General features: G+C 34.6%; 1 protein-coding gene and 2 pseudogenes across 1 annotated transcript; 1 reads left to right on the top strand and 2 right to left on the bottom strand.

The window, feature by feature from the left end:
* Nucleotides 1-5991: 5991 nt before the first annotated feature.
* LOC120208703 lies at nucleotides 5992-7729 on the bottom strand (annotated as a pseudogene).
* A 448-nt stretch (nucleotides 7730-8177) lies between these two features.
* Nucleotides 8178-9488, top strand: LOC120208702 (annotated as a pseudogene).
* A 2073-nt stretch (nucleotides 9489-11561) lies between these two features.
* On the bottom strand, nucleotides 11562-13588 carry LOC120208689 (short-chain dehydrogenase TIC 32 A, chloroplastic-like). Its single transcript, XM_039207904.1, has 7 exons — nucleotides 13369-13588; nucleotides 12969-13200; nucleotides 12783-12862; nucleotides 12547-12700; nucleotides 12353-12431; nucleotides 12175-12262; nucleotides 11562-12098 (listed from the first exon to the last, which is right to left on the bottom strand). Exons 1-7 carry the CDS (start codon nucleotides 13577-13579, stop codon nucleotides 11860-11862), a joined length of 1083 nt encoding a protein of 360 aa, XP_039063835.1. The 5' UTR covers nucleotides 13580-13588; the 3' UTR covers nucleotides 11562-11859.
* Nucleotides 13589-19054: the final 5466 nt, after the last annotated feature.

Raw genomic sequence — 19054 nt, 5'->3', positions numbered from 1 at the left:
CCCTTAAGATGAAAACATCGTATGTAATTTGTGCACCGATGCATAGGTAGTGCATCGATGCACACATTAAGGGATGCATCGATGCACACATTAAGGGATGCATCGATGCACACATTAAGGGATGCATCGATACACTATAGAGTGCATCGATACCTATCTTAAGTAAGAGATGAAAGTAGCCTTTCTTTTAGTCTAAGAAGTGATAGATTAGAATATATCAATTAGTATACTGACATGTATCAATGTATTACTATGTAGATATAGAACGTAATCCTATTCCGGAACAATCAAAGGACTAGGATCGATTTAAAGGAAACAAGACTTAGGTGAATGCATACTCTTAGAATATATGTATTTCTACATGGAAACCAGACTTGTGATAAGTCTGTTTCAATATTTTGAATATATGATAGTATGATTCAAAGCATGATTAGGATTGTGTAATATGTGAATATGCTTTGCTTGTACTACATGTTATGTGATCTGCATTTATATTATATGTAGTATATGATAATGATATAGGAAACATTACAAGAATGTTACCTGAGCTACTTGATATAAGTTATAAAATTATATGCATATGTAATATAAATTATAAGATGAGAAAATAGGTGTTGATATATATATGAGAAAATATAAGAATGAGAAATAAGTCATGTGATATGTGAATATGAAAATGATCTATGTGTATATGTGATATATATATATATATATATGATATACGGGAAACATATGTGAACAAGAGATGAAAATGATTTACATGTTATATGAACACATGGGAAGTATTATAAGATAAGTAACATATGAATATGAAATCATATGAACAGTGATATATATATGTGAATATGTGAAATGATAAATAAGAATGCCCATGTTATATGTTATGAGGGCTAGAGGTATAGTTGGCATACCAAGAGTCGAGGGTTCATAGGTCATTCGAGACATACAGAGGTCATTCGGGACATACATAGGTCCTTCGGGACAAATTTCATATGCCACTTAGTGGGACTTATACGAGCTGTGGTGACAGTATAGTGCACAACCTTAGTGTACTCGTATATCTATAGTTCTCACATGTGTACATGGGCTAATAAAGATATAATAAGTAAACTTGAGATGATTGTTATATTTGATTGAGCACTTGAATATGAGTACGTTGGTTGCATGTATTTCATATGTTATATTATTTATGTGGAAACATGTTTGTGTGATATATTTGAATATAAGAGAATAAAATGAACTTATATGATATGTTACAAGTAATTACATGAAAAATATTGTGAACTCCATAAGTATAGGTATATGTAAGGAAATGATGAACTATAGGATTATATAGATATAATAATTATGATTATACTACGAGAATATAATTTGGGAAAGAAATCGTATAATGGAATTATATCAGAATAGAGATAAAAGAAATAGGATATCAAATAGGAAACATGTATAAGAATAAGAATAAGAATATATGAGTTAATTTGTAAAAGAAGGGCTATATGGTTCAATGAAATTATGATATAAAACCTGTTAAATTCTTAGTTGATATGAAATATAGTACAAGGATCTAGGAAAGGAAGTCATATGAAAATTTCATAGGAATTAAATTATGGAAAGTGAATAAAATATATTGTCTATGACAAATTAGATGAGAAATGAACTAAACATATAACAAGAATTTATGGGTTATATGATAAATAAGAGCACCTGGAAATAAGAGATAAATTATGTAAATTTGGGATAGAAATTATATGATTAAGAATTTTATAAAAGAAAGGATTTAAATGATAATAGGAAAAATGTGATATAAACTGAGTGGGGTAAATATACAGGATTATATGGAAATGAAAAAGTATACAAATATATGTATGATATGATGATTTGTATGTATGTATGTATGTATAGATTCATTATGTGAAAGTGTATATGAGGTTGCTTAATATAATAGTAGAAAACATGCATTCATTGTTAGAAGTCATGGTTATCTTATAAGTTTTATATGCCTTACTAAGTCATAGACTTAGCGTGTGAGCGTGTCACACGTAGGTTCCGGAAAGCGAGAAGCGAAGCAATGAGGAGCAAGACAGGTCAGATTCTCCTTGCCATAGATCAGATCAGAATTGTAGTTGAATATATGTATTCTGGTATATAAAAAATCTAGTTGGCATGTATTTAAAAGAGTATATTGTATAAGCTCTGAACAATTTTGTAAACGTTTTAAGTAGTTTTATGTAAATTATTTATTATGTTTATATCGAGTTGATTTTTTTTCTATTTGATACAAGAAAATATTTTGAAAAGTTGATGTGACATCTCAGACCCGTATCCAGGTCGGATACGGGTTTAGGTCGGATACGGGTTGGGGGTGTTACAGCGCGACGGCGCATGGCCTAAAAAACAGGGATCTCGAAATAGAGTATATCTATCAGTTGTTACCATTAAGAAGCTGAAAATAGGTATAGAGCAGTGGTTAGATCATTGGGCCAATGACTTTGTTGATCCTAAGTTCAAATCTCGTTAACAAGCAAAATTATTTTTGGAAAAAACAATGCAAGTGGGCCTCCTTAGTGTAATACAATTGTAATTTTTTTCCTCTTTTTTTTATCAAAATACAGAAAATACGCATGTTTCCTCTTATTCCACACACTTCGAGATCTAAGGGTCCCTTTACAAGAATTTGCACAGGGCCTCCAACAACCTAGCTACGACCTTGATTTTAGGGGACGAGCTTTCCGAGGGTTTGCTGATGTAAATAAAAATTCCTTAGAAAGCTCGCCTTCTGAAACGCACCTTTCATCCAAATCAATAAAAGGGTGTCGGTAGATATTCGAAAAAGGATACTATAATGATGTTTTTTTTTTTGGGTGATATTTAAATAAAATTACCCTAATTAATATTTTTCCTTGCATGCTCATATGTCATTTTGAGTTTTTAGCATCATTCTCCAATAGCTCCATCTAAAATAAAATTTGGCTTAATTATAAAATAAATGTTTAAATTAAACCTTTTTAAAAAAAATTGGTGTTTAATTTTTTTTTTCGATTCATCAAGGTGTCTAATGTTACAAACGTTATCACTTTAGGTGTTTGGGCCGTAACCGTCGTTAAATTTTTTTAATTAACACATGTTATGTTCGGATAATTTTAATTTTTTAAATAAAAAAATAAAAATACTTTTTAATTGAAAAAGCTTAAAATTTCTAGAAATAAAAAAAAACCCTTTGAAAACCCTAATTCCATTCCTATACCAATATCAATCGTTGCTTTGGCCGCCGTTGTCATCGTCCAACTTGCCTCGAACATGCCTCCACCCAACATTCATTTACCCCAAAACAACCACTTGAAAAACCACACCCCGATAATCAATGATAAAACCTATGAAACGACGAACTCGATTCAAATCTCGTCGGCTTCAGTTGTGGTAGCTCTTTATCAGGAAAATGGTCGTCGGATGGAGGCGCGACCAGGTGGAGATTCAATCGATGATAGCAACAGCAAGGTCGACGATCGGCGTGAGTATAGCGGTTAGATTTAGGATTTTTCAAAGTTTTGGTTTTTTTTTGTTTATTTTAAGATTTGCAAAAAAAATTGGATTTTTAAAATATAATTTTAAGTTTTTTTTATTATAAATAAAACTTTCAAAATTACCTGAACGAAACATTTGTCTTTTAACAATAGAATTTAACGACCATTACGACTCATGTATCTAAAATAATAACGTTTATGACGTTAGACACTTAAATGAATCAAAAAAAAATTTAGACACCTCTTCTATTAAAACTATTCCCTTAATTATGTCTTTTATTATTATAAAATTCATTAATTACCATATTCTTATGATGAAATAAAATATTTAAAAAAATTAAAAATTGTATTTTAAGAACGTGATGTAAAATTAACCATAAGAAAGAAGAAGAAAAAAAAGTGTTACAGAGACGCGACTTGTCTTTTGCATGGGGTAGATACAAAAGGAAAGGCATGGGAAGTTCTACAAGGCCCCTTTTAATAAATTAATAAGAAAATGTAATACCAGTTTTATTATTATTTTTTAATAAAATTGATAAAAAAAAATTATTTAAAAAATTATTATTTTTATTTAAAATATTAATATTTTTAATAATTATGATAAAATGTCTAATAATAATAAAAAGGATAAAAATAATATTTTTAGTAATTTTTTATCAATTTTATTAAAATAATAATAATAAAATCAATAATAATTTTTTAACTGTATATTAAGACAGTCTCACGTAATCATTTTTTAATAGGCAAGAGGAGAAGGCAGCGTTACAGTTGTCACCACCTATCTTACAGTCTAAAGCCATACTAATAGGAGAATCTAGAAAGGAAAACCTAATATTATAAAAAAAATTAAGTTGAACGAAATTTAAATTTTATTTTTCAATATTTTTTTCATACAAATATTTTTTGGCATTATTATATAAAAGATCCCTAAAAATTATTTTTTACCGATACTATTGATCATCATTAATTAAAAAATACTCACAAATTGTCCACGTATGAGTATCTCGCGTTCTATAAAATGTGTTTAATGGACCTCACAATTTATAGGATGTGAGATTATATCAACTTTTCAGATAAAATTATTTAATATTAATTAAAGATAATAATAAATACATAAAATTTATTTTCATAAAATATGATATTTGATATTACTTTTTACAAAATGTGAGGTCATCATATATGGGTAGTTTGAAGGTATTTGTCTAACATATTTGATTTGGATGTTATTTTTTAAAAAAAATAATTTTTGGGGGTTTTTTTTAATATAATAACACCATTTTTTTTGTTAACAAAGAAATATTTATTTCTTCGTTATATTTTTATTTATTAAAAAATAATATTTTAAGTTATATATAATAAAAAATATTATATATTTTTATAATATTTTGTTATCGTATTTTTCTTTAATCTTAAATTAAATTGATCTACGGCGGAACTCAGCAAAACGGCACCGAGTTATTGGCCCTCAGCTAGAGCGGTTGAGTCGAGACATGACCCGTATGAACCATAGCTTTGAATAACTTTACTTGTTTGACCCTCAGCTTAATTTCTATTTGATTGGTTGCCATCTAATTGACACCAAAACAGTATTTAATTGTAAGATAAATAACACGTTTAATACAAAAATTATTAGTTCTAATCCATTTTAATATTTAAATTATTAGTTTAATACATAAATTATTAGTTTTGTTTCATTTTAGTATTTAAATTTTTATTTTTTTTAAAATTATACCTAATGTTTAGTCTTTATTTCATTTTAGTATCTCACCGTTAAAAACTTAACGGGTGGACTTATCGATCTCCACATCTACAGTCGTTAGCCTTCGCATACATCGATCGGTGAAACCCAAACTTTCTAGCCCGTACCTTTTCGATCCCCTAAACGTGATTTCGCCTTCGTTTTACTAAAAAATGCCTCAATCTCACCAATTCGACGATAAGCTCTTCGACTTCTTTATCCTCCAATCTCCGTCGTCAACCGTCCGATGAGCCTAAAACTGGACTATATATTAGTCGGTTCATCGTTCTCTCATTGTCCTCAATTCGGATTGATTGTCCGTCTACCGGAGCTATTCCCCGTCAGCCCGTCCGTTAAGTTTTTAACAACGGATGTACTAAAATGAAATAAAAACTAAACTTTAGGTATGATTATGAAAAAATTAAAAGTTTAAGTACTAAAACGCTTCAAAACCGATAATGTAAGTACTAAATGTGTTGTTTACCCTTAATTGTGTTACTATGCAAGTCTGTTTCACTCTAATTATAATAGTTTTAAATTCAAATCTAAGTGGCTAATAAGAGTGTTAACTTTTTAAAATATTAGATTCGAACAATTATATTTATAAGGTGTGTAAATTAATTTGAGAACTAAGACATTGCTACAGACAGTAAACATGACGAATTCCATACAATTTCGTTCAATTTGAGAACCAAGAAGTGACGGAGACCGCTACCCAGAAAACTCGTCAAGACAGCGGCGTAGCAGTTTTGGATGTTTTGGAGAATGAATAAGCATGTCGTTAAGGCTGAGTGTTCAATTGAGTCGAATCGAGTTCGTAAAAATGGCGGTCGTTCCATAGATTGAGGCCATGGAAATTCAATCATTTGATGAAGAGTATTGAACGACATAGGTAAGTTATTCCAAGGGAATGAGAGACAGAACACGCTTCAAGTATGGTGTTCAATGGAGCTATGCATTCAAGAGCTTCAAATTCAGACAGAATCATAATGATTTTTTCCAACTATCACACTGCATTTCCACATTCAAGATGCATAAATCCTCCAATGGATCGAGATGCCAAACTTCGAAACGAGATTCACAGTTTAAACCGTCGCGAAAAACGGCCACATCCGCCCTGCAATCTCAAGATCTCCTTTGCAAAACTTTGATTACCAGTCAGCAAGAGTCCATCCAAGACACGGTTGAACGTTAAACTCCGGGGAGTAAACCCTCTATCAACCATCTCAACCAGCAACTTCCCGGCCACCAACATATCATCGGATCTCTTCCTTGCAAACATTGCTCTTATCAACACATTGTATGTATCCAAATTCGGCAAACAAACCCCACCGTTCATCTTCTCGAACAACTCCAAGCCTCTCTCGATCTCACCGGCGTTACAAAAGTATCGAATGACGATGTTGTAAGTCTGCACATTCGGTCCACAACCATCATCCCTCATCCTATCCATGAATTCCATACTCCTCTTCATCTGTACTCTATGACACAAACCCCTAAAACCACATTGTAAGTAGTCGAATTCGGAGCATAACCCTTCTTCAACATCGACTCGAAAACCGAAACCACATTCTCTACACTGTCTTTCATACACAGAACTTGAATCAAAGCATTGTATGTTGCAACAGAGGGCAACACGCCATCATCAACCATCTGATTGAAAACATTCTGAGCTCTCTTAATCTCACCAGCAACACCAAGACCATGAACCACAGTGGTGTAAGTAACGACATCGAATTCGATCTTTCGCCTTTTCATTTCCAGGAAGAACTTCCAGCCCACATCGATTTGACCAGCTCGAAAGTACCTTTTGAGGATTATGTTGTAAGTAGTCAAATTCGGACTCAAACCTCTCTCCACCGTCTCTTTTAAAGTCTCGAGAGCCTTGTTTGTTCTCTTGATTGAACACCAACCATTTGCAATTATGTTATAAGTTATAACTGATAACATCAGCTTGAAACCTTCCTCTGAGCACTTTGAAAAAGTTCCATGCTTTCTCAACACGTCTAGCTTTACATAGGACATCGAGGATAGTGTTAAAAGAATGTAAATCCTGGAAACAACCATGTTGATGCATCGATAAGAAGATTTTGAGTGCTTTATCGGGTTTTCCGGCGGCGACGTACCTTTCGGCGATTATGGAGAAAGTTTTGGGGGTGAGGTGGAGGCGGAGAGGGTGAAGACGGTGGCGTAGTCTCGGAGACGCGATGGCGTGGTCGAAGGAGGAGGCGGAGTGGACGTAGGTGGGGTGGTTGTGGAGGAGGATGTGGAAGAACTGGAGGGCTTTGGGGCCGTGGTTCCAAAGCTGCTTAAGGATCGTGTCGACTAAAAGAGGGGCCCAATAGACGGAGGGGCAGATAAGTGATTTGATTAGGGACTGGCGGTTGGTGGATGCCGAAATGAGGTTGCTGAGATCGGAAGCGGCGGCGTTCATGGTGCTGTGCGAGATAAAACGAAATAAAGCAACCATCTTTATATCTTTTAGGCCCAATCGTAAAGCGAGCATCAGAGGCTCAAAAAGTATGTCTTTTTTGGGCTCTGTATTAACCCAATCGAACGAAACAATGTTTGTTCTCTCTTTTTCTTTTCAAAATCCTGGCCGCGGATCGATCAAATCACTTTGGCATTTTGACAAACACGTTAAGTGCTTGTTTTGAGCGAGTGATGTTCAAGGAAGGAAGGAAGCTTCATTTGCGTTATTAGCACATGTGTTTAACTTAGCACCGAACCCGGAACCTCATGTAATAATAATAATTTCTTTATCACCGAGGGTTTGGTTCGTGACATGTGTTTAACTTGGCATTTCCTTTTAGGGGTGCATTGATCTGATCTGGGTTGCAAATTTTGGCTTTGATTCCCTTCCAATGTGCCTTTTTGATGATAAAGTTAGGCTTTTTATGCTCCATTTTCTCTTTGACATGCAATCTGTAAACTGTATTTTCATGTTTGCTTCCTTATATGTATGCCACCTCCTCTTGGTGTCTTCTAGCAATGCATCTTTGCTTGGTTTTGATGTAGAGGGCAACAGAACAGTTCGTCGGAATCGAGCAAGAACCGGCAAAGTTCACACCTTCAAACACAAGATTTCAGCGTGGAAGCTCGAGTATACGCGGAAGGCTCCACACCAATAAGATCACTTAGACACCTCCCGCCGGTGTTGCCTATGTTTCCACTCTCCGGTGATTGAGGAAGATGAAGCGATAAATGGCGACTTTTAGCTTCTAGCAAAGCCGTACTTCGTTGCCGAGAATATAGGAGAGCTGCTATTGTGCTTCGCGATCAAACTGGAACGACCCGTATCGAGTAGAGACGGATACGTAATCTAATATGCTACACAAAGGAATATTTCTCTGCCTTACCTTGCTCACAGGGTGATTATGTTCGATAAGTATCGGCCGGAGTCTTGCTGCATTACCGGAAATTACTACAGTTTAAAAGGGCAGCAATGAGAAGTCTGTCATGTACTTTTGGGGGGCGCTCAGATTGAACAAAAATATTTATCTGCTTGGACTCTAATGGGGCACAAGTATGTCGAGATGAAAAACACTCCGGCTGCAGTTGATGCCTATAGACGGGCTGTGGACACAAATCCTTGCAATTATCGAGCCTGGTATGGGTTGGGACAAGCATATGAGATGATGGGGATGCCCCATTATGCTTTGCATTATTTTCGGGAATCTGTCTTCTTTCAGCCGATCGATTCTGGGTTATGGACTGCCATTGCTCAATGCTACGAATCTGAACAACTGCACAAACTTGAGGAGGCCGCAGATGCTAGAAAGGGGCTGCAAGTTGTAACGACACAGAAGCAATCGCCCTGCATCGACTAGCAGAGTTACATGAGAACTCGGTCATCCCGAGGTGGTGGCATTCTATTACAAGAAGGATTTAGAAAGAACGGAAGCTGAAGAGAGTGAAGGACCAGACACAGTTGAAGCACTGACGTTTCTTGCCACACACTACAAAGCACACAAGAGATTCGAAGAAAGCAAAAGTGTATTGTACCCGGCTTCTGGATTATACCGGTCCGGTGAGTTTCATCCTTGTTCCTTCAGCTCATCGTAGAAAATTATCTAGATTTCCGAATCTCTACTTTGATTATAGGAAAGAGAAACCGCAAAGAGTTTCCTTCGAGGAAAGAGACAGCACAGTCCGGTTTTCCTTCCATGGATGTCGAGCATTTTCATCCATGGAAATTGTTGCAAGCTATTTGTGAAGTTATTGATTGATATCCATGAGCAAGAACTATCAGATCCCACAACAATGAACATCCAGGGTTGCTAAGCAGGATAAATTGTTATCCATCGACTTCCTTACTAGATAAGTTAACTAGGGAAATGATGCGTTTTGCTATCTCCGATGAAGCATCGAGCTTCGCAGCTTTCAGAGTCCTCTCGGACATCTCTTTCAGGATCTCTTATTCCCTGTGTCATGAAACAGATGATAAAATCCATGCAGCAAATGTTAGGTATGTTTCGAGCATAACACTAGCGGGACATGAAGCAAATATGTCCCAATACAAGGGGTGTCTATTAGGCAAATTTAGTAATCTGGATTCGTATGATCTTCATCAATCGTAACACAAATCATAAAACCAAGCAACAGCTGTAGAATACCTAATATTTCAGATATGGCTGTCCCAAGGGTGGTTGAGTCAAGTTCATCCTCAGTTATAACCCTTGAACCAGCTACATCGGCCATTAGAGAAGCATTTCTGTGTTGATGTCCTTCTGCAACATTTGGGGATGGTACCTACAGCATCCAAGAGACAACAATTAAGTACACAATAAGTTGAAAATAAAAACGAGGCAAAACGTTGTAACTCGGGTAGGAGTGTAGGCTCACATTCTATATTGGCCATGATCTAATCATATCAAGAACAAGAACAAGTTAGAAAGATGTATAGATTGTATAGGTGCATGTATCATCAACCGTGCAGTTAGACCTCTGTGTTATGAAACATTTTCGAAAGCATGATCCCAGAACCTTCAAAAAGAAAACAAGCCAAGTATTCTAAAGGCGCAAGATTACCAATACCAATATTATTCAAGAAGAAAAAGATGCAGTTTAGTTTAACAATTACAGAGAAATTCGACCGATCCCAGTCATCGTGGTTGAAGCAGGTTCCACGCGGAGTCCGGTTGGAATCTTGTTGCCGCTACTGGTTTGATCATTTCTTGCTTGTTTGATCGAGAGACAGCAGCTGATGCTTAAAGTCCTGTAGAAAGAGAGAGAGAGAGAGAGAGTTTAGTTGATGGGAAATCGTGGGTAAAGAAAGAAAAAGCAAAACTTTAACCTGGGTTTTGAAGGGGAAGGTGAATGAGTGAGAGAGATGAAGAGTTGGGCTTTGGAAGCCATTTTTAAAGCATTTTTGTTGCTTGATAAATACAGCTAATTTGAAGAAATGAGTGCAGCTGAGGAAGAAGGGAAGTTAAGGAGGTCGTGCCATGCTCTTCTCTCTTCCATTCATTCTACGTCTACTAATACTACACCAACTCTTAAATCTGAATCTTAAATTGCTCCACCATTATTATATCTGTTTTGCAGCAATAAATGAATCCAACGTTCATTGGATCGTTCGTGAAACGTTGGTAAAATTTTTCATTTATATTTATTTATTAAATGAAAGAATATAAATAAGATTTTATGTTTGTTTAACTAAATGAATGAACATGAATAAATGATTTATCCGTTCATTTACGTTAATAAACGTTCAGTAATCCGTTCATTTATGTTTATTTTCCTTCGGTGATCTGTTCGTTTATGTTCGGTAAACCATTTGTTATGTTCATTCGTTTAATTAAATTTATATTTATGTTCATTTATTTATTTTCTTTTAAGAATTTTTGTTTGATTTAAAAGAAAGTTACATTCTGCGTTCGTTTAAGTTTATTTGTGTTCGCTTATCGTTTTGACAAACAAATATGAGCGAACATGAACAAGATATCCTCCTTAACGAACGAACACGAGCATGCAATTATGTTTATTTAGTTGTTCGTATTCGTTTGTTTGCTCGATTAGAGTTAAACGAATGAACATGATCATATCGCCGTTCGTGTTCGTTTACGGACTACTTAACCCATTTAAGTATCTTCCTTCAACCTGTAAAAATGTTTGGTCTTTCAAGAGTGTGGTCCAGTTCAGACCACGATGAGATGATCCCTATTGGCCTTTTTAAAAGCAGTATTAACAGTAAAAAATGTCCAAAGCAAGATGAACTTTCTGTCCACTTTATAGCAAAAATCCATGTACAACCTAAATTAGGGTTTGATCCACAACACCCCCTCTTATTTTTTTTATCCAAAATAATCCCTGTAACTTACCCCAGATTAACAAAATAATCCCTGTAAAATGCCATGCTCATTTATAGGTACTATGTACAAACTAAGCTTTCTAATCATTTATGGTAAATAATGAGACATTCTAAGATGGTGTAGTGATTTGATGCTGCAATCTTCTGTGGATCAGAGCTCGGGTCAGCATACACAGCCTCCGAGCGTCAGATTCATCGTTGGCCAAGGCCGAGCAGCTACATTCATTGCAGTCTGCAATCAATCTAAGTTTACCATTTTACACAAACATGGTAAATAATGAAACATTCTAAGATGGTGTAGGGATTTGATACTGCAACCTTCTGCTGATCAGAGCTCGGGTCTGCGTCCACAGCCGCCTAGCCCCGGACTCGTCGTTCGCCAAGGCCGAGCAGATACATTCATTGCAGTCTGCAAAGTATTTCCCACTCAACTCTTGTGCTTGTGTGCTCAATGCCACATAGCAGCTAGTTGATGCACCCTGTGAGGTGGACTTGAGCAGTTTTGAAGCAATAAAAAATAGAGAATCTGCATTTAGATCATACACAACAATTGGTCAGTCATTAAATTAAATTTAGTTGTTTTAAGCATGGAAAGAACTTGCCTGTAATAAAGCCCTTGTGTGCTCTGATAATCCCAGTCTTTACAATCCCTGGATGAACCGCATTGATGGTCACTTTTGCATTCTTTGCCTGCAAATTCCAATGGTTATTTGCAGAATCAAGCAATGATATTTATCGAAATAGAAAGTTCGACAAGTTTAAACAAGTTTCGGATCAGACCTTTAGCTGTCTGCTTATTTCCTTGGCATGTAATATGTTTGCCAGTTTGGATTGAGCATAAGCACGGGTTGCATTATACCTGTGCATCACCATTGTCAACATGTAATGTGTTTTATCGTAACGTTCGATATTTCGATTTTCGACCTTTTTCGGGCCGTATAGAACGAACAGACGAAGAGTGGGGACTTGATTACTTGTTGGGGTTGAGCATCTGGGTGAAGGTGAAACACTCTCGTTTGACCCAGCTGTGAATCACAGAAGAGAGGTTGATGATTCTTCCATGGATGCCTGTTTGCTCTGCTGTTTCCACCATCTTTTCTATTAGCATCTCTGTAAGTAAATAATGTCCTGCCGAAAACAAAATGCATGCAGACTTGCATCAAACCGATTACATATAGAAGAAGAGGAAACAAAAGGGTTGTGCATGTACCTATGTAATTTGTTGCAAATGTCATCTCGATTTTGTCCTCTGAGAACTCCAGATTCTGAGAAAATATGCCTGCATTGTTTCTGCAAAATCGATGTTTTATGTATCGTTTTCATGGTCATCAGCATCATCATCGTCATTATCAACATCATCTGGAGAAGAAGGATCAAGTAATGTAATTGAACCTACATGAGGATGTTAAGTGGCAATCCAAGTGCCAGGAACTGAGTACAAAATCTCTTGACAGAAGCCAATGAGCTGAGATCAATATCAAACAAGATGATCTCAGCCTTCGGGTTCTCCTTCTCAATCCCTTCCTTCAATGCGACCGCCTTCTTCCAGTCCCTCGCCGGTATCACTAGTCGAACTCCTCTCTTCGCCAGCACCCTCGCCGTCTCCGCTCCGATACCGGAAGTCGCCCCTTCAACACACATGGTTCCGCTTGTAAGACCAAAAGAAAAATACCATCCAATAAAGTCGAATACGCCATACATGTACTTGAAACTTATCTGTAGGTAACAAGAGACAAAACCACATCTTTGTACAAACAAAAAGAACCACCCGTTAGCGGGATAAGAAATAAACATACCGGTGATTATGGCAGTGAGATGGTGGTGAGGGGAGGAAGAAGAAGATCGGACAACTTGATCGGCGGTGGTTTTGGAGCCGTAGCCGCTGGGGCCAGCAATGCCGGCCAAGTACCGGAGTGTTTCCTTCATGGCGGTGGAGCAGCTTAAGCTTAGAATCTCGAAGCAGCAAGGCAGAAGTATGACTAGAACCAAGAAATATATACTGCACATAGCTTGTAGGAGTACCACATGATAACCCTGGGAAAATAAAATCTCTGTTAATTTCTAATATACAAATTAAACCATTGTTCATGTGAATGATTGGCTTTTGGATGGTGCAGAGCACCTACCATTGGGTGGTCGGTGGTTCCGCTAGGACAGACATGAGATTTTACATTAATATGGACGAATTTAAACTTATAAATTTTCGGTGATGAACTTAAACTTATAAATTAAGAGTATAAAAATAAATTTTTAATAAAAATTCATAAAAAATTTAGGATAAAGACGTATTTAGTATCTAAATTAACAATTTTAGTTTATTTTAGTACATAAACTTTTTATTTTTCAAAACCATGCCTAATGTTTAATTCTTTGTTCGTTAAAATCTTAACACGTTTAGTACCTAAAATATTAGTTTTGGTCAGTTTTAGTACATAAAATAAAACAAAAACTAAACTTTAGATATATTTTGAAAAAATTAAAAGCTTAGATACTAAACAGATTAAACTTATAATTTATATATTAAACGTGTAACTTACCCAAAAGTTTAAAATATTTGATAATTTTAAATTTTCAGACGGTGTGATCGTCTCCACACACTCTTGCCAGGTCTTTTGAGTACATAAACGAACACAATATTATGTCGGGATAAAAGTAGATTATCAATAAAATAACATATAAAAATTTAAAATGTAAGAGAATTTAAATTTTTTAAAAGAAGATACTTCGTTGATCCTCGTATTATCTCGGGTAGTTATCTTTTTAGGAGGAAAAAAGAAACGGCACTATCTATGTAATAATGACTCGTCTCTCCGGCCTTGATGGGTGCCTGCCATTGTGGATTTTGCTGGTTAAAAAAGCAACCGACGTTCATAAAACTATGCTTTGCGTTTGCGATAGAATCGTGCGTCAGTTTTAATATATTATTAAGAAAAGATGTTATTAATTTTATTATTTTTTTAATAAATTGGTAAAAAATTATTAAAAATATTATTATTTATACCCAAAATATTATTGAGCGATTTATCGAGCTTGGTAATATATATGGTAAAGCTCTACATAAAATATTTTTTTTTACTAGATATATTGCCAAACCGGTAAAATACACAATAATAATATTTCTGATATAAATAATAATATTTCCTATAAATTTTTATCAATTTTATTAAAAAATTAATAATAAAACTAATAATATATTTCTTTAACCGTATATTAAGCTTAACAAACGTTAAACTTTAATGATAAGTATAAACAAGCGAGTGGAGTAGCAAATATTGACTTCTCTTTGGATTTGACTACTTGTATATTCGGACAGATCTGGTAATTAAGTGGGGGATTGTGGGATAAATGTGTCCTAATAAAGGACAAATCCGGACATGATTGCATTACAACATGTAATTAGTGGCAATTACGTCATGATATCATAGTTTAAATGTTGATATAAAAGATTATCCGAAGGACTTTGGTAATAAAATAAAATATTACTCCTTTTAAAGAACACAAGTTTAAATAGTTATGAATTCGTCAGATTGCCTAAGTAACAAAACTTAATATTGATTTCCCTAAGTTTTTATGTTCGAACAACGGTGTTTATAGAGTATATGTGCATTTAGGGATGATAATTTAGTTCAAAACCAACGGAATCTGATCCGATCCCATCTGATAAGATCTCTTTTTTTACAAAATAAATATGGGTCGGGTCGGATTTTTTAAGAGGGTGAAGTCAGGTCGAGTCGGGTTTAGATGGAAGGTGAGAAATCTCTGCTCTACCCGACCCGACCCGGGGATAATAATATAATTTCTTTAAATATTTATTATTTTTTAATTAAGTCCTTATTTTATAATGAGTCGGGTCGAGTCGGATTTATACTCTAAATATTCGAGTCGGATCGGAGTCAGGTGGAAGATATATATTTTTCGGATCGTGTCGGGTCAGATAAAAGATATATAAATTTTGGGACTGATCAGGTTGACCAAAAACTCAACCCTAACCTAACTCGTTGACATCCCCATGCGCGTTGTCAATAAGAACAATTATATCTATAGAGCGTAAAAATATATTATCTTATAATCACTCTAAATTATTAAAAAACTAATATCAATATATATAATCCAGTTTCTCACTATAAGCCACCACATCACTCATTGTACATCAAGACAATTCAAACTCGTCAAACTCGAACAATCAAAAGTAAATAGTTCAAATTCGAAATGACTTAAACCTGGAGTTAATCGTAACTTGATATGATCCAATATGAATTATTATCTATGAAATGATTTCACCGGAAATCGATCGATTAAATCAGGCCGGGTACTATAGTAACTTATTATAGGATGATCCTCCTAATCAAATTTACTTCATTCTCAACGTTAGATTTTTCAAACTTTTAATTTAAGAGACGTAATACCTCATCTCGCTAATCAACCCGTAATTACTTTGTTGGTAAAAGTTTTTTTTTGAACTCCGAAGAAATGAATGCAACAAAACTACCCATTACTTTGCTTTGCTCCAAAGAAAAACAAAAGGGAATAATAATCTCCCATGTTTCCACTAATAAGGAGAAAGAGGTTCCAATACATATGATTTCAACGTTGAAAGATTAAAGCCAAAACCGCGTATTGATTGCCATGGAAATAACCCCTCCAAAAAGCGAGTGCTGTTGGTTTGATTGGTTTAAAGCATTTGCCTTTCGACTCCCAGCACGATCGGTTTGCATGTCGCTCACACGTGCACGTGTACAAGACAATTCAAACCCTAATAAGTGGTAATAATATTGAGCGAGGGCAATGCACTCGAATCCCGAGTTCAGACAAACGCAATCGCTTCTTGCAAATGGTCGTGTTTTGGGACCCTGGCAGTCACGTCTTCTTTGGATGGACAAAGGGCGGCATGATGAAAAAATGATTCTTTTTATCGACGGGTTGATTCAAGTAGTGAACAGTTTGATATTGTTTAAGCAGATATTGAGTTCTTGTGCATGTAAAAGTTTTCTTTGGGAGACACACTAGTCAAAGTTAGGTGTGCGACAAGAGTCGATCCGGTCCGGATTAGTCAGGGCAAAACTCCGGGCAATAAGAAAATGAGTTTGTATAAGAGTTGTGTTAAAATTTATTTTCTCAAGTAGGATGATCTATATCAGGGACGGAGCTATAATCAATTATTGAGGGGAGAATTCTTTTATATCAAAAGAAAAAGAATATATTAATTTTTAAATCTAAAAATTGAGAGAGACAAATGTCTTATTTGACTATTATTTAAACTAAAAAATGACCTAAAATGTCGTTACACCAAAAATTTAGAGAGGGACAACAACCCGTCTTAGCGATTATGTAGCTATGTCCCTTATCTCTACAATGTTTTGAGAAGATGATAGGATTATCAATATATTCGACGGAAGACACATAGAAGACCTAGTGTCTTCTAAAAGAAGTAAGTGGGAAGATATCGTGTGTTTCATACGTCTTTCGTCAGAGATGTCGAGTAATTCAAATGTCTTTCCAAAATAATACACCGTTCACCCTAACCGAAAAATGATTTTTTTTTCATCACTCTATTTAAGCAAATTTGCCGACAAAGGGCCTTGTCTTTAAGGGAAAAATGATGGGCGGTGTTGGGGAATTGATGGAGTAAAAGAGAGCAATGAAGTTGACTCCTCAACGAAGGTGGTTGTAGAATGGGAAAGCAAAAGGGGTCCGCATGGTTTCCTAAGTTGACTACATGGGATCATCACTTGTTCCATAAGCACTCATCTTTGTAGCTTCACATGCCCTTATCTCGCATCATTCTTTTCACACATGTTGTGCCCAAAGCACCAGCTTTAAAGTGTCAAAGGATCACTGTACCGGCACAAAAGGCAAATTTAAATTTTGATTGTGGTAAGCCAACGTCGATATTCGATCTGTTGATCAACTGATTCAAGTATATTCTTATAGAGGTTTATTCTAAGAACGATTCTCAATTTAGTCTTTTTTCATTCACAACGCTAAGGTTCAGATTCTTAACAATATAAAATTTTTATGTGGGATGATCATAAATAAAGTTTCAGAGCGAAAACAATTAAAAAATAGATAATTAATAGGAGAAAATTCAGATTCTAGTACTCTCACACAAACGTGACTCTGCCACTGACTTAAGGCACTTGATGTCTCATCCTTTGTATTAACCACAAAATCGATAAACCTTCATCGATATAAACGATAAACCTTCTAAAGTTCAATTGTGTTTATAGTGTAATTCACCCTTAAGATTTTTTATTAAACACTTAATTATTTTTTATTAATATGTGGTAAATACAATGTAGCATCTGTTCAAAAGATAAACTCTTAACCTTTTGATATTAAACGCTCACACCCTTGGCATCTATGGTGCTCAAACCCGAGTTCTCAAGAAATAACAACAATTCATTTACCACGGAGGCCACTTGGTTCGTGCTTAAACACTTAAATTTAAATTACTATATATTAAATTTGGTATATTTTAATAATTAAAATATTTAAAAAAAATTAAAAAATTAAAGGAGTTATATAAATTTGACTTTTTGATCTCTCACTAGGCTAAATTATTATCCGAGTCAAATCGCCAACAACACCACCAAATTAGTGTAAAATGACAGGTTTGAAACCTTAAGCAAATGTCCCCAAATTCACGGAATTTAATTGAGCATCACATATTTATGCTACGACTTCATGTAGGGAGAATCGTTAGTAATTAAATTATTAGTTTTGGTAAATAATTTTTTTTAAATCATATTTGATGTATAGTTTTTGTTTTATTTTAGTACCTTATTGTTAAAAACTTAACGGGTGGTTAGTAGGTGACACTTTTTTAAGGGTAAATTGTATCATTCATCACCCAAGTATATTCTCACTCATATTTTAGTCACTAAAGTTTAATTTTTCATTTTAATTGCCTAACTTTCAAATTATTCCTAATTTAATTACTCTAATTTTCAAATTTATTTATTTTTAATTTTAATTATATATAAATAAAATAATAACAAAAATGCCATGTCACAAAAATATTAATAAAATAAATTAGAGTGATTAAAATAGGATCGATTTGAAAGTTGAGTAGTTAAATTGAATTTTTTTAAACTTTAGTACCAAATAGGAATGAGAAGATAGTTGAGGGATGAATGATGTAATTTATCAATAAAAATGCCCATTAAGTTTAAAAAATGAAGTGGAAATTAAACGTTAGGTATGATTTTGAAAAAATTGAAAGTTTAAGTATTAAAACTGATCAAAACTAATAATTTAAGTTGCTAAATGCATAATTTACCCTATATTTTATATAATAATTATTGTAAATTTATTTTATTGATATATTTTTAAAGATGTTGGGGTCTCGTTGTCACCCTCATAACTAATTTTAAATCTAGAAACCCAAAATTAAAAAGTGGAGGATGAAAAAAGAGTTGAATTAAAAAATTTGGATAGGAGCGAGCATTCGATCGAGTCGAATTAAAAATTTTGAGTTATTCG

The sequence above is a fragment of the Hibiscus syriacus genome, unplaced genomic scaffold, assembly GCF_006381635.1.
Source record: "Hibiscus syriacus cultivar Baekdansim isolate YM2019G1 unplaced genomic scaffold, ASM638163v2 tig00016885_pilon, whole genome shotgun sequence".
Lineage (NCBI taxonomy): Eukaryota > Viridiplantae > Streptophyta > Magnoliopsida > Malvales > Malvaceae > Hibiscus > Hibiscus syriacus.
The sequence above is the reverse complement of the archived record's forward strand: the minus strand, read 5'-3'. Positions and strand labels throughout refer to the sequence as shown.

Coding starts and splice junctions, on each gene's coding strand:
- LOC120208689 (XM_039207904.1), bottom strand. CDS start 13,579: ATGTGCAGTATATATTTCTTGGTTCTAGTCATACTTCTGCCTTGCTGC. Junction 12,432..12,546: donor CAGATGCTCAACCCCAACAA/GTAATCAAGTCC, acceptor GGTGATGCACAG/GTATAATGCAACCCGTGCTT. Junction 12,263..12,352: donor AAATAAGCAGACAGCTAAAG/GTCTGATCCGAA, acceptor TGGAATTTGCAG/GCAAAGAATGCAAAAGTGAC.